The sequence below is a fragment of the Tauraco erythrolophus genome, chromosome 1, assembly GCF_009769465.1.
Source record: "Tauraco erythrolophus isolate bTauEry1 chromosome 1, bTauEry1.pri, whole genome shotgun sequence".
NCBI lineage: Eukaryota > Metazoa > Chordata > Aves > Musophagiformes > Musophagidae > Tauraco > Tauraco erythrolophus.
This window is the reverse complement of record NC_141465.1, coordinates 65586682-65600239: the sequence shown is the minus strand read 5'-3', so window position 1 is coordinate 65600239 and position 13558 is coordinate 65586682. Positions and strand designations below refer to the sequence as shown.

The 13558-nt window shown below is 38.9% G+C and overlaps 1 protein-coding gene across 2 annotated transcripts in view; it reads left to right on the top strand.

Moving 5' to 3' along the window:
- The window catches only part of TGFBRAP1 (transforming growth factor beta receptor associated protein 1), a 35388-nt gene that overhangs the window by 3953 nt on the left and 17877 nt on the right, over nucleotides 1-13558 (top strand). For both annotated transcript variants that reach the window (XM_086619573.1, XM_086619564.1), the window contains exons 3-4: nucleotides 7128-7322; nucleotides 8321-8475. In XM_086619573.1, coding sequence (XP_086475699.1) covers nucleotides 7128-7322; nucleotides 8321-8475 — 350 coding nt within the window. The remainder of the gene's footprint in view (nucleotides 1-7127; nucleotides 7323-8320; nucleotides 8476-13558) is intronic.

The window sequence follows — 13558 nt, the reverse complement described above, 5'->3', positions numbered from 1 at the left end:
AACTTGGTTGATAGCAAGTGAAACTTCAGAGGCCGATAGCCTCTCTGTAGTGGCTGGCAGGACTGGGTTTGAGGAGCCTCATGTTTCTATAATTTGTTAAATTAGTGTAGACAAGTTAGTTTTTTCCTCGGTTGCTATTCAGAGGAGTTCATATGAAGTCCATTTTATAGATTGTAACAAATTCACAAATAGGTGTGTTGTACTACAGTGCTAGTAAGAAATGTTAGTGGAAGTAAACTGTATCTAACTCCTGTAGAAGTAAACTCTGTCCTAACTGTAGATATTGTCAGATACTGCCCAGTCTTTTTTTGCCAGATATGCCCGCTTGCTTAATTTTTTAATAGTATCTTTCAGCTCTGTATTACGGGAACTGATAGTTTAAGTATTGCAAAACCTAAGTTAGATCATGTGAAATAATGCTCTTGTCTAATAGACAGGTGATTGTAAGGACTACTGCTGCTGTAATCTGTCTGAATCAACAATATGCTGTGAGGTCGATAATCTGGAGCTTTTTTTTTTTTTTTTTTTTTTCAGAAAAGCTGCAATATCTCAGAGCTGGCAGACCATAGGCAGAATGCTCTCATGCTGTTTGCCATATGACTCTTCATTTAGGAGATGCAGTTTATATGTCTTCCCTGACACATCAGGAATAGCATGGCACAAAGATCCCAAATATTTAGGTCCTTAATTCAGGGATCTGTATGGGTTTTAGTTTTTTAGTAAGAATTCCCAAGAAAAGCAAGAGTGCAATCAGTTGTTTGTATTGAAGCTTGGTCTTGTGACCAGAATGCAAGATGTGCGTCAGCTCACTGTTTTTTCTTGAAAAACATAGACTCATTAGAATATCAGTTTATGCAAGTTAGAGATGTTCCCAGATGAACTTCTTTTTTCAGACGTAAGGCTTTTCTAAGTCATCTTGGTTGCCCACTTCTTATTAAAAATTAGTTAATTTAAATGTGGACATGTATTTGTGGGCATTAACTGTTTTAGTAGTGCTATGAAAGTTAAAATTTGTGAATTCACTGAAAGTATTTTCTTTTGACATGTTTCTAAGGAGATCCCATTCTTACTTTAATCTTTATTTATCTTTTTAGGAATGTCAAACCAGATTCTGTTCAAGTGGTTCATTTTTTTTTATTTAAGAAGAATAGATATACTTTCAAAAGCATAATTGTATTTATTCAGAAAGCAGAATTTTATTCAGTCTAACTTTTGCTTTTATCTGGTGTCCTGGAAAAGAGCTATACAATAAGACCTTTACTTGTAAAATCCAGCATCCTTGTGTAAGTAGATTGTTCTGGGGTTAAAATATCAGATATGTGATATCTTAAGCAAATGCACTTCTGCAGCTCTAAACACGCTATAAACTTTCTTTTTTTTTCCGTAACACAGGCAAAGTCTACCTTACACTAGCTCAGACACCTTACAAAGACTGCTTGCTATGGATTGTGTAGTTTTTGTTCGTCTGGTTCAGCTTGTGGGTTTTTTTATCATCTCTTCTCTATTCCCCCCCCACTGTTGGTTTGATTAGCATTATCCATCTTGCTGTTCTTCCTTGGTAAAATTCTTAGTGTCTTTAACGCTTGTCTCTTTGAAGTTGTGAACATAGTTGAGCACCTTTATAATATATAAGCATTGTATATCTTGGCATTTGACTTGAAAGGCTTGATGTGAATCTTCAATTCTAATTTTGGTTTGCTCTTGTATGTCTTATTGGTTAAGACATGTTCGTTTGGCACTTGGTAGAGCATCTGTGCTAAATTCAACCTCTTTTACTGAGATGGATGTATTCTGCATTAGTGTATTTGGCTTTATAGTGTTTGAAGCGACGTTTATCTAGATTAATTTGCTTTTGACTTAAGACTGGAATTTAGAATGTCAGAAAGCAACTGCTTAAAATGCTAAATATTAAGTAAAACGTCCTGGAGTTTCTTGGATATGTAACCTTTTTCCTTACATGGACTCTTTGCATTTAAAACTGATGGTTAGAATTGTTCATAGTTGATCCATAGACTTAGCCGTTCAGTGCTTCATTGGCTTTACTTGCAGTTAATATAGAGCTCATTCTTTCAAAGGGAGGAGGAATTTCATTTTTGATGCATCTTCGTTCTCACCAGTAATTAGTTCATTTAGAATTGAAAATCAGTTCTGTCTGATTATGTATGAAACTGTGCTTACCAAAATTCAGTTTTTCATTTTATTAAGCTCTTGTTGCGTGTCTCTAATCAGATTTCTTGCCAGAGAAGGAAACAGGCTTTACGTTTCTTAAATTTCAGCAAACAGTTCTTGTGTATTGGCACAGGGCACACTTCCTGGCACCAGCAAGAGCAATTGCCCCAAAATATCAGAGGCCTCGACTCTGACCAAGCTTCTAAGGGAGGGTGCAGCTCCTCAGGTCTTGAGCTGAAGGGAGTGCCTGGTGCCTCTTGCTGAGACTGGGGCAGGGGGAAGTTTTGTCCTTGCCTGCAGGAGATGTGTGCTTATTTGAGGATTTGTGTTGCCAAGTATAGGAGATGCGAGAGGGAGGTCAGCAGAGTGCACAGTATCAGAGATGACAAAAAAGAAATTTAATCTTCTACAGGACCCAGGTGCGAGTCTCAACCCCCAGCTGTACTGAGGGAGGGGAAAGCTGAGTCTCTGCTTGTTCTGTGATGGCGAAGGCTGGAAACTTGTGACTTCTCACAAAAGGAACAACTCTCCTTCTTTGCCTGCAGATCTGCATCTATAGAACCTGTTCAGTGCTCTGCTGTCTGAGAAGCAGGAAGCTCTGTCCAGCAAATCATCTGAGCCTGTACAACACAGTAACACCAGGAGGAATTAGCAAGTAATAGTAATGGGAGACTCCCTCATATTGGAGACAGAGGTTTTGTAATCAGTCCTGCTGGTGAGGAAGAACAGTTTGAGGAGTGGGTGGATCGTGCAGGTCATCAACTGGTTGCACAGCTTGTGGTGACAAGGTATTTGGCTTTTATGACTATGGATCCCTATTTAAGGAAGAGCTGGGATCTTCCAGGCCAAGCAAGGCAAAAGTGTTTTTTGCCAACAGGCTGACCAACCTGGTGAGGAGGTTTTAAACTAGGAATGGTGGTTGGAGGCTGAGTTGGCAGAGTGCAGGATGATGCGGATGAGAGACCTCGTCATCAACAAACAGGACTGAAGAGGCCCTGCTTTAGGCATATACACACAAAGAAGCATGTACAAAACAATGTGATGGTGAAAGCTCTCTCACTTTCTCTGGGAAATCAGTACAGCTATGGGGGAGGTGGGGGTTACCGATTCATGAGAGCAGCAGAAAGGTGTAGTCGTGTGCCTTGGGATGAAGGAGGAGGCAGCTCAGAGGTTATAGATTAAGGTTAGAGAGCAGACTAACATGGGTGGCGTTGTGGTGAGTGTTTACTACAGACCACCTTATCAGGAAGAAAGCGTAGGTAAGGCCTTCTTCAGATAACAGTAAGAAACCTACATTTGCAGACAGGTTCTTAGGGAGCACTTGAACCACTCCAGTACCTGTTAGAGGGGCAGCACAGCAAGTGACAAGCAGTCCAGGAGATTTCTGGAGTCCATGGATGTTAACTTCTTGACACAGGTGATTGAAGAGCTGGTGAGGGGATGTGCTCTCTTGAACCTCATTAGACATATGAATGGCAGGTGACCAGTCTTGCTACAGTGTCCATGAGACAGTGAAGTTCAGGATCCTGAGAGAAGGGAATAAGGCAAAAAGACCACAAGCCTGGACAACAGGACAGTAGACTGTGGTTGGTTCAGGATCCTGCTTAAAAGAATCCCACGGGATATGATCCTGGAGAGGAGTACCTCCTCCAAGTTCAAGAGTAGCCCATCCCAGTGAGCAGGAAAACAAGCAAAGGTGGCAGGAGGCCTGCATTAATGAACAAGCAACTCTTGACTAAACTCAAATATAGAAAGGAAGCAAATGAGGTGAAAGCAGGGCCAAGTGACCTGAGAGGAATATCAAGAATATTTTTCCCCTCAGTCCTAGTGAGACCACATTTGGAGTGCTGGGTCTGGTACTGAGCTCCCTGGTGTGGAATGGACATACCGGAGTAAATCAACTGAAGGGCCAGAAAGACAACTAAGTGATTGAAGCACCTCGTATGTGGAGAGGCTGAGAAAGCTGGGGCTGTTCAATCTGAAGAAGAAAATGCTTGCAGAGATCTTATCAACATGTAGGGGTGGGGAGTAAAGAAGACAGAGCCGGTCCCTGCTCAGTGGTATTGTATCCAGTGAAAGGATGAGAGGCAGTCGGTACAAACTGAAATACAGGAAATTCTACGTAAACGTAAGAAAACAAATTCCTCATTGTGCTGGTGGTCAAACCAGGAAACAGGTCTTGGAGAGGATATGGAGTCTCTGTTCTTAGAGATACTCGAAACCTGACTGGGTGAGGTCTTGAGCAACCTGTCCTAGTTGACCCTGTTTTAAGCAGGGAGGTTGGACTAGACAGTTTGCAGAGGTCCCTTCCTGCTTCAACTATTCCATGACTTTGAGTAAAAAAAAAACCCACCCAAATGTTAAATACCTAATTTTAGTTTATTCCATTTGCTTTTCCAGAATAAACTCTTCTCAGTGGTGCATGGTTTGAATAGTTGCATAGTGATTGAGTAGACTACAAATGGAATTGGAGAACTGAGCCTTTTAAGAAGCACACGGGTACTAAGCAGAATAATTCATAGAAGGTTATGCAGTACCTTTGCTTATAGCTGATGACACTGCATAAAGCAGGATAGTCAACAATAACCAGCACGTTCCCTTCTTTTTTCCACCCACTTACAGCCTTCCTCATGCAGTCAACATTTATGATAACTGAAAGTTTTCATATTCCTTTTTAAACAAGTAATAATAAATTTTATTTCAATTTTTACATATACTTTCAGTAAGAAGCTTTTTGTTTTAAAACAAACAAATAAACAAAATCTATAGTCTGTTGAACAAAATCCTGAGTAACCTGATCTACATGGGTCCCACTTTTGGGGCAGGGGGGCTGGACTGGGCTGGATGTCCTTCAGCAACCCCTCTGACTTAAGTTAGTCTATGATTCTATAAATTGCTAAATCTCTTGGTGCTGCAAAGAGGGTAGCTGTGTTTTGGGTAACTCTTGTAACCTTTGGATAGCGTATGCATTTTTAATACAGAATTGATTGCTGGCTTCATCTCAGTTTCATCAAACACATCCCTGTACTATAAAAAGGCCATGGTTTTCTGATTGTGGTTGTCATGTTTATTGTTATCCTTAGGTAAGAGCTGGATGAAGACATAAAACGCATCGTTGTACCACAGAAGCCCTTCCTATTGAGGGAGGAGTGATAGACACATTGACCTGGAAGACTGCTGTACATTGCTCTGCATACCCCTTCACTTCCGTAAAGGATTTCTTAAAATCCTCTCATTTTTTTAAAACAAAAAAGATTTTAAGATCAGATTTCTATAATAAATTTTGAGAATGTCAGAAAAATAGAAAATTCTTAGAAATTAGTATTTCAAATATAATTAGCCCTCAGTTTACTGCTGGTTAGTATGTATTTAACTCACCTTTCCTCCCACTGTTTGAAATGGAATTAGTAACAACTGGAAGGCATTAAAAGAGGATAGTGCGGTCTGCCTGGCATGAAAGTCCATTTCTGATCTGTAAGAATATCAAGGTCTACAGAGGAAATCAGGAATTATATATTATGGCCAAAAAAGGTGTTTTCTGTAAGGCACCCTGATAGAAAAAGCTGGTCGTTATTGTAAAAAAGCAAATAGCCTTACTTGCTAATAGATTTGAAATTTTAATTTTGTGTTGCACCCTTAGTAAAGGGCTGATCATTTCAAAGCTGCCATAAAGTATCCAGAAGCTTAGTCTCCACACCATAGTTCTGTAAAAATCTACAACCTTCTGTTTTCTGGGTTTTTTTTGTTGAGGTTTTTTCTTCCCCCTGCAAGATGGTCTTCGTACCCAGCTATGCTTAACTCATTATCCTCTGTTTGGAAGAGATTTTGTAAATTGAATAACATAATCTTTTAATCACCTCTGTTCTTTAGAGCTCAGTCTTATTCTACCAGCTGTCAAGTGGCTCATTCCTGCCGAAGAACAGTTTTCATAGGTGTCTCTCTTTAATGGCATGAAAATACTGGTTTTAAGGGATATGCGTTCATGTTTAGAACAGAAGTTTTACGTAGTGCTTCAGTATGGCTCAGGTGGCAAAGGTTTACTGAACTAGGTCTGAAAACTTTGACTAGAGTTTTTCTTCAATTGGTGTTTCAGGAAGAACTGGGGAATATCAAGTAGCATAAACAGAAACAGTGGTGTGTGGTCCAAAAGCAAGTGAAACTTCTGTTAAGCTAGGAGAAGGAAGGAGGACAGAATAGATAGGAGGAAAGATGGTGGCAAAGAAAAATGCAAATTAACTGAAGATTTAATACGGTTATTTTGAAGACAGCATAGGAGGTATCATTGGGGTATTAAAAAAGTCTTTACTCTGTGCTTGGGTTTTGGGAAAATATGCTTTATACACAGCCTCTGCATTTTTTTTCAAATGATTGAAAACACAGATGCCTCACAGGAATCAACTCATCCCAAGGAGTCGGACCATCGTTCTGTGAAAATTTTGCTGTAGCAAAAGTGAAGAAGTATAAGTAAATGATTCTCTGTCAGCTAAAATGCTCTTTAGACATTTGACACTACGAGGAACAAATATGCCTGTGTTGACATACGGGTCAGGCAGTACAGGTCTGCGGCTCCTACTAAAGGCATTGCTTGAGTGCTGGTTCTCACTGAATATTAGTTTTTTGAAATTAACTCAAACTGCATGACATAATTCTTTAAAAAAAAAAAAAATCTGAAATTTACTAAACTTGAATAATTCTTGCTAGTTTCTTTCAGTATCCTCTTTTTTCAGTTTTTGATGTTGTCTGTTTGTGTTGAATGAGAAAGAAGGAAGAAAAAAAAATTAAACTCAACTAGCAAACAGGTCTGTAAGGTCCAGGGGGGTGTGATGCGCTATCGTCGTGCCACCTGGTACCACATGGGTTCTGAGACTTTATTTCTGTACCTTGGTACCTGTGTTTCATTTTGGGAAAACAGTCTTCAACTAGCACAATCCTCAGGCTTTGTTTTTGCTTTTTTGTAGGCATGTTTGCAACTGTAGACGGCATTTCCCAGCGTGCCCCCGTGCACTGGTCAGAGAACGTGATTGGAGCAGCTTTGTGCTTTCCTTACGTGGTTGCTCTGGATGATGAGTTCATTACAGTGCACAGCATGCTGGACCAGCAGCAAAAGCAAACCCTGCCTTTTAAAGAAGGTCACATTCTACAGGACTTCGAAGGTATTAAAAAGGACACTTTTTTTCATCAGTAATTCTGGAACAACCACCACTGTGGGCACAGTCACTTCAGTTTGTTTTTTAAACAAAATATCTAGCAAGCACATTAACTGTTGAAACTTTCATTGCAAAAGCTTTCCTGATTGGATTGCTGCAGACTATGATACGAGAAATTTAGTCATCCAAAATTCCATGCTTCTAACAAAATGTATGCTCATTAAACGTGCTCTAATTGTCAAGTTAATTGTTGGGTAGGAGTCTGTGGGGTTAGAGCTTTTTCTTGTAACTTAATTATTTCTTTCAAAGGAGCAATCTTAATTTAATGCTACAAGTCAATAATTGTGCACTCCAGGTGTTTGTCCATTGGCTATCCTGACAAGGTTCTAACATGTTAAGAATTGTTCTTTTGTATTCCTTTCTAAAATATCTGTGTAAGAGGTTTAAAAGGGAATATTTCGTAAAGAATTGTTAAACAAAAAATACAAATATTTCTTTTGATCTGTTCTTCAATTAAGAACTTTTAAGGGTGGAATACGTTGCATTGCTGTTTTTTTTTTTTTTTTTCCCCAGGAGAGCTATAAATACTAGCTCTATGAACTGTATGTTACTTGCTACCTTTGAGATACAGCTTAAAATTTTATAATGTAAGCCTGTGGAAGTATCAGGCAGTTTAAAGTCTCTATTCTCTGGAATCTGGACGATAGTTTCAGTGGTGGTACTTGACAGCTTAGCTCATCATGAGAGAATCTAGCCAATTTCATTTACTTAGAGTGGAACAAAATCTGCTGTAAATAAATGAATTTACCATTATCTCTGTATTTCTGAGGTGCAATTTACAGGTAAACTATACCATCTAGTGAATAGGGTAACAACAAAGATGAGGTTTAGAGCTTTAACACTTTAGGTTCTTGTATCTTAAATAGTAAATCTTAAAGCTTATTTCTGAAATGTGTTTTTTCTGAAGAGAATGTAAACTGAATATGTCTGTTTGCTCTGTCCAGGAAAGGTGATTGTTGCCACTAATAAGGGTGTGTATATCTTGGTGCCACTACCTTTGGAAAAACAGATTCAGGACCTTCTAGCTAGCCACAGAGTGGAAGAAGCCCTTGTTCTAGCAAAAGGAGCTCGAAGGAATATTCCGAAAGAGAAATTTCAGGTCTGACCTTCCTTTAATTTTCATGAAAATATACTTTTCGCAATGAGACTGTGTATGCCAATACTCAAGTGACTAGAGAGGGTGGGTGAGGAATTTACATGGAAGAGAAATCTTAATACGTTTTATGTTTTCAGCCTGAAGAAATAGATGTACTGTTGAATTGGCTGCCGTTTGTAAAGGCTGTGACATTGTCAGAGTTGAATGCTGTTTTTTGCTGGTTTTTTGGTGTGGGTTTTTTTTTTCAAGTGTAACTTGAAAAAATCGAGAACAAAACCAAAAAACTAGGGATAGGAACTCCACTGCAATGCTTCCTTAGTACTTATTATTAATAAGATTCTTATTTGCTTTTGCTGTTTAAAAAAGTATACTTTATTTCAAATCAGAATTTTTAGGATTTATGTTCTGTTCACACATATCATATGTGCACAGAATGTCTGTCTTCCTGAAACTACTGTTTCCAAGAATATTTCTAACTTAACGTGCTTTCAAGGGTGTTCAGTTACTTTGAGTCAATGCTACTGCTAAAAACCAGAAAACATATTACTTGCAAATGAAATAGCCTGTTCTGGTTCGGGGCTGTGTTTGCAGACTGGTATTAACCAACTTAAATTGATGGAGTCTCCCACTGACTCATATTAAAATGACTCAACTTGGCTCAGTTCAATGTCCAAACATTCGTCCAATTTTTCAGAGCTTATCTGTGGCTGGAAATGTGACATGTTGAGCTTGCTTTCTGATGTGCCTCTGCTACGTAATGCTGTCATTACAGGTTTGTTACGAACACATCAGACCTTCTTTTACTATAGTCTCTCATAATATAAATCTGATGGAGTTCAACCGAGTCATAAGCCTTACATGTGTCTCTTGCAACATTTCTTTGGCATACTTCAACTGATCACGTAGTCACTCGTTTCTAACTTCTGTCTAATGGTTATCTTCAGATAATAGATACTAGATAGGTAGGTAATAGGTTTCTTCTAATCAGAGAATGGTTTGGGTTGGAAGGGACCTTAAAGATCATCTAGCTCCAACTCCCCCTGCAGTATGCAGGGACACCTTCCACTGCATCAGGTTGTTCAAAGCCTCATCCAACCTGGCCTTGAACACTTCCAGGGATGGGGCATCCACAGCTTCTCTGGGCAGCCTGTTCCAGTGCTTCACCACCCTCAGACTGAAGAATTTCTCTCTTAGATCTAACCGAAATCTCCCCTCTTTCAGTTTAAATCCATTGCCCCTTGTCTTATCACTACATACCTTTGCAAAAACTCCCTCTCCAGCTTTCTTGTCAGCCCCCTTTAGGTACTGGAAAGCTGCTAGAAGGTCTCACCAGAGCCTTCTCTTCTCCAGGCTGAACAAGAACCCCCACTCTCTCAGCCTGTCTTCATAGCAGAGGTGCTCCAGGTCTCTGGTCATCTTTGTAGCCCTCCTCTGGACTCGCTCCAACAGGTCCACATCTTTCTTATGTTGGGGACCCCAGAGCTGAACACAATACTCCAGGTGGGGTCTCACGTGAACAGAGGGGCAGAATCATTTGCCTCGACCTGCTCCGTTTTGCAAGCTTTACTGATTCCCGAGTAGCTGACACTTTCAAGGCCTCATTTTGCCATTTTATACAAGCAGGGGCAGGATGGCAGAGATTTGACATTAACACACGTGATCCAGCCACTGTAATTTATCTGTACAGGAGTGCAATAGTGATTGTCTGATACATATAGTATAGTGTCCCCTTTTCCACATGCTGCTTTAGTTTCTGCAGTTTTCCAAGGCTTTTGCCATCTTCAGTGTGACTTGAACTCAGTCATGGTATTGTAGGACAGTTCTTGAGGACAGGAGATTTTTTTCCTACAGTTCAATACAGCATTGCTGTTACATATGTGCATATGCAGGTACATGCTGTCTCTCTTTATATCAGCACTTTTATATCAGCATAACACACATATATATTATGCTGGTAATGCAGAATGATAGTGGGATTGAAACGGGAAAGTATCGTACTCTCAGAATTATGTGTACAGCCAACATTTAGTTTTTGAAAAGAGCAGATCATGCATTAGTAGCTCTAACCTGTTACTTAACCCATGGTCCCTACAGTCTGCAAATTTATCTCTGCCGTATTAGATGAAAATTCCTTTGTCTTTGAGCATCAAGAATTACTGCTAGGTAAAGAAACACTAAGCAAAAGTGTTGCAATGAGATGGCTTTGCTGGATTTCATTTTTGATAGAGGAGTACAAAGGCCTTTCTACCATACTACCATGAAATGACTGAATACTACTTATTAATTTTTCAGGACAGCTGAAGTTTGCAGAAATCATGGTTGATGGTAGTGAAGACCTTGGTTAGATTGACACACATCTTGCATAGGTATCTCTCTTTTTTCTTTTTTCTTTTTCCTCATTTCTTTTTGGCTTCAGAAAGCATACTAACTACACCCAAACCTGACCAAAAGCTGAAGTGACTTTGTAGAAAAAAATCTTTTTGGCAATCTAGTTGGTAATTCTGACCATTTTAGTAAGAACTTTTGTAGCAGTTGAGAATTAAGGCTTCACTATAGCAATCGCAGCTTCAGCAGCCACTTTTCTGTTTTCTAGCACTTCTTTCAGATAGGAATTAATACAAATCTTTCATGTTTTTGTAGCTAGTGTGAATTCAGTCAACAACATAGATTTTGACTAAAGCACTTCAAGTCCTATGGTGGTTCTTCAAAAATGATAAGGGAGTAAACTGTGTTGAATTTTGGCTGGTTGTAACTTAGTACCTTTTTAAAAGAAGCTTATGGCAGTATTCTGGCAAACAGGTCTGGAAGACCTCAAGATGTTTTTTTCTATCATAAACAGAAGTTAACTGTATGTGGCTGGCATATAGGTCTTCTAGCCCGTTTTTAAAACCCTGTGAGAAAGAGACATTATTGAATTTTCCACAGATAGTCTGGTCTGTTGCTTCCATAATCTTTATCACAGTACATCTTAATGTCTAGTGTTGGCTAAAAATGAACCCGAATAGTCCCTATTCCATCACTGCATCTTTAAATTTAAAGTTGGGAAAGCGTCTCTCTGTAGGCATTCTACAGCTTTTTTGTTGCGTGGCTGTAAGGGTTAAGGGAAGATAGGTCAATATTTAAGGGAAAGTGAATTCCGCTTAATCAGTTCAGATTTAAAACCGATTCCTTGAGCCTATATCTACACTATCAACCAGCTCTTTTCAACTCCTAGTTGAAAAGATTGCTGTACAAAGCTATACAGTTAAAACAGTATTTTCAGTGTCTTAGATCAATTCAAACTTCATTCCAATATCCTAATTCACTAAATATAAGGGGAAGTCGTGCTTGACAAACCTGATAGCCTTTTATGAGGACATCACCCAGTGGGTGGATGATGGTAGAGCAGTGGATGTGGTCTGTCTTGACTTCAGTAAAGTGTTTGACACAGTCTGCCACGGCATCCTCACAGCTAAACTGAGGAAGTGTGGTCTGGATGATCGGGTAGTGAGGTGGATTGTGAACTGGCTGAAGGATCAAAGCCAGAGGGTAGTGGTCAATGGGACAGAGTCCAGTTTGAGGCCTGTATTCAGTGGAGTCCCTCAAGGGTCGGTACTGGGACCAGTATTGTTCAACGTATTCATCAATGACTTGGATGAGGGAATAGAGTGCATGGTCAGCAAGTTTGCTGATGACACTAAACTGGGAGGAGTGATTTTTTAATATTTTTTTACTATTTACTAAATTTACATATTTTTACTAAATATGTAAATATTATACTCCATTGCAAAGACTGAAAATTGATCAAAAAAAATATAAACCCTACTTTTGATACTAGTTTCTCTAGCAGGGTGAGAAATGTTTGTACTTCAGCCTTCCCTGTAAAGTCTGAGGACAGATTTTGAAGTTTTTCTGGTGTCACAAGATGCAGATAGTTGCAGATTGAAATCCTTTACCAGCATCCTTAAGAATGTGACCAGACAGGTATTCATTAGTCCACAGATTACCAAGTATTGATGTAATAACACAGTCGTAAATCCAAAATATTTTGAATATTTTGTGAATTAATCACTTGGGGCAGTTTTACTTTTAGCTGTACTTAACTGTATTTTGAATTAATACACTTGGACATAAAGGACAGTAACATAAAATAATATAAGGATGTCATGAAGTATTGTGCATTTATTTTTATTTTGTTACGTTTGTCTGAAAAGGTGTGCCAGACAGCATTTCCCTCTGTTCCCTCTTCTCTCCCTCCACACTGGGGAGGCAAGAAAAGTCCCATCCATGCAAATCAATGGGTTTTAATGGCTTACTAATGATCGAGATTAAGTATTTCCTTAAAATAATCCATTAGTAAAGCATTCATGGACTTAATGGAGTTAAACCAAGCTTTTCTCTTGGTAAATCCACAATCTTTAATCAAGGTGAAAAATCACCAATTAGAATATCAGTCTACACTACTTGAGGCATGATGCTCTTTAGCAATTCCTGCCTGGAATGTGTTGCTAATGTATTGCAGTTTCTCTGGGTATTTTCATTGAAAATGGGACTCTGTCATTAATAACAGCATTCATCTACACTGTTAAATATTAGAAAGCTCTGTATTCATGAGAAAGTTGAAGAGAAAAACTGGGAACATGTGGACGTAGCTCGGTGTATTTGCAAAATACCAACGTCGTCGCAAACACTGGATGCTTTGCAGAACATGGTTTAGGTTCCTCACTTTTAGTAATTCCCTTTTGCTGTTGGAAATATTCTGACACAGGGTTTCATTTAATCTCAAGACTAATCGACCATCCAGGTTACATAAATACCTAGCATTTCAAGTAGTTTTGTGTTCTTCTAGTGAACTTCTTGTAAACTTTCTTCTGTTTAGGCATGATCTTAACAGTAAAAATTCATAACAAATAGCTTTTCGTATGGTTTACTTGTGCTTCTCTTTTTAACCATATTTTTGTGTACATTGCATGATGTACTGCGTATTGGATAAATTGAACTGCTTTGGAAGTATCTTTATTTTAAAAAAAAAAATCAAGAACTGGCAGAAAATCAGAAATTAGGTCATCAGCAGGGGATGAGATGATGAGAATCAGCAGCAAAGTTG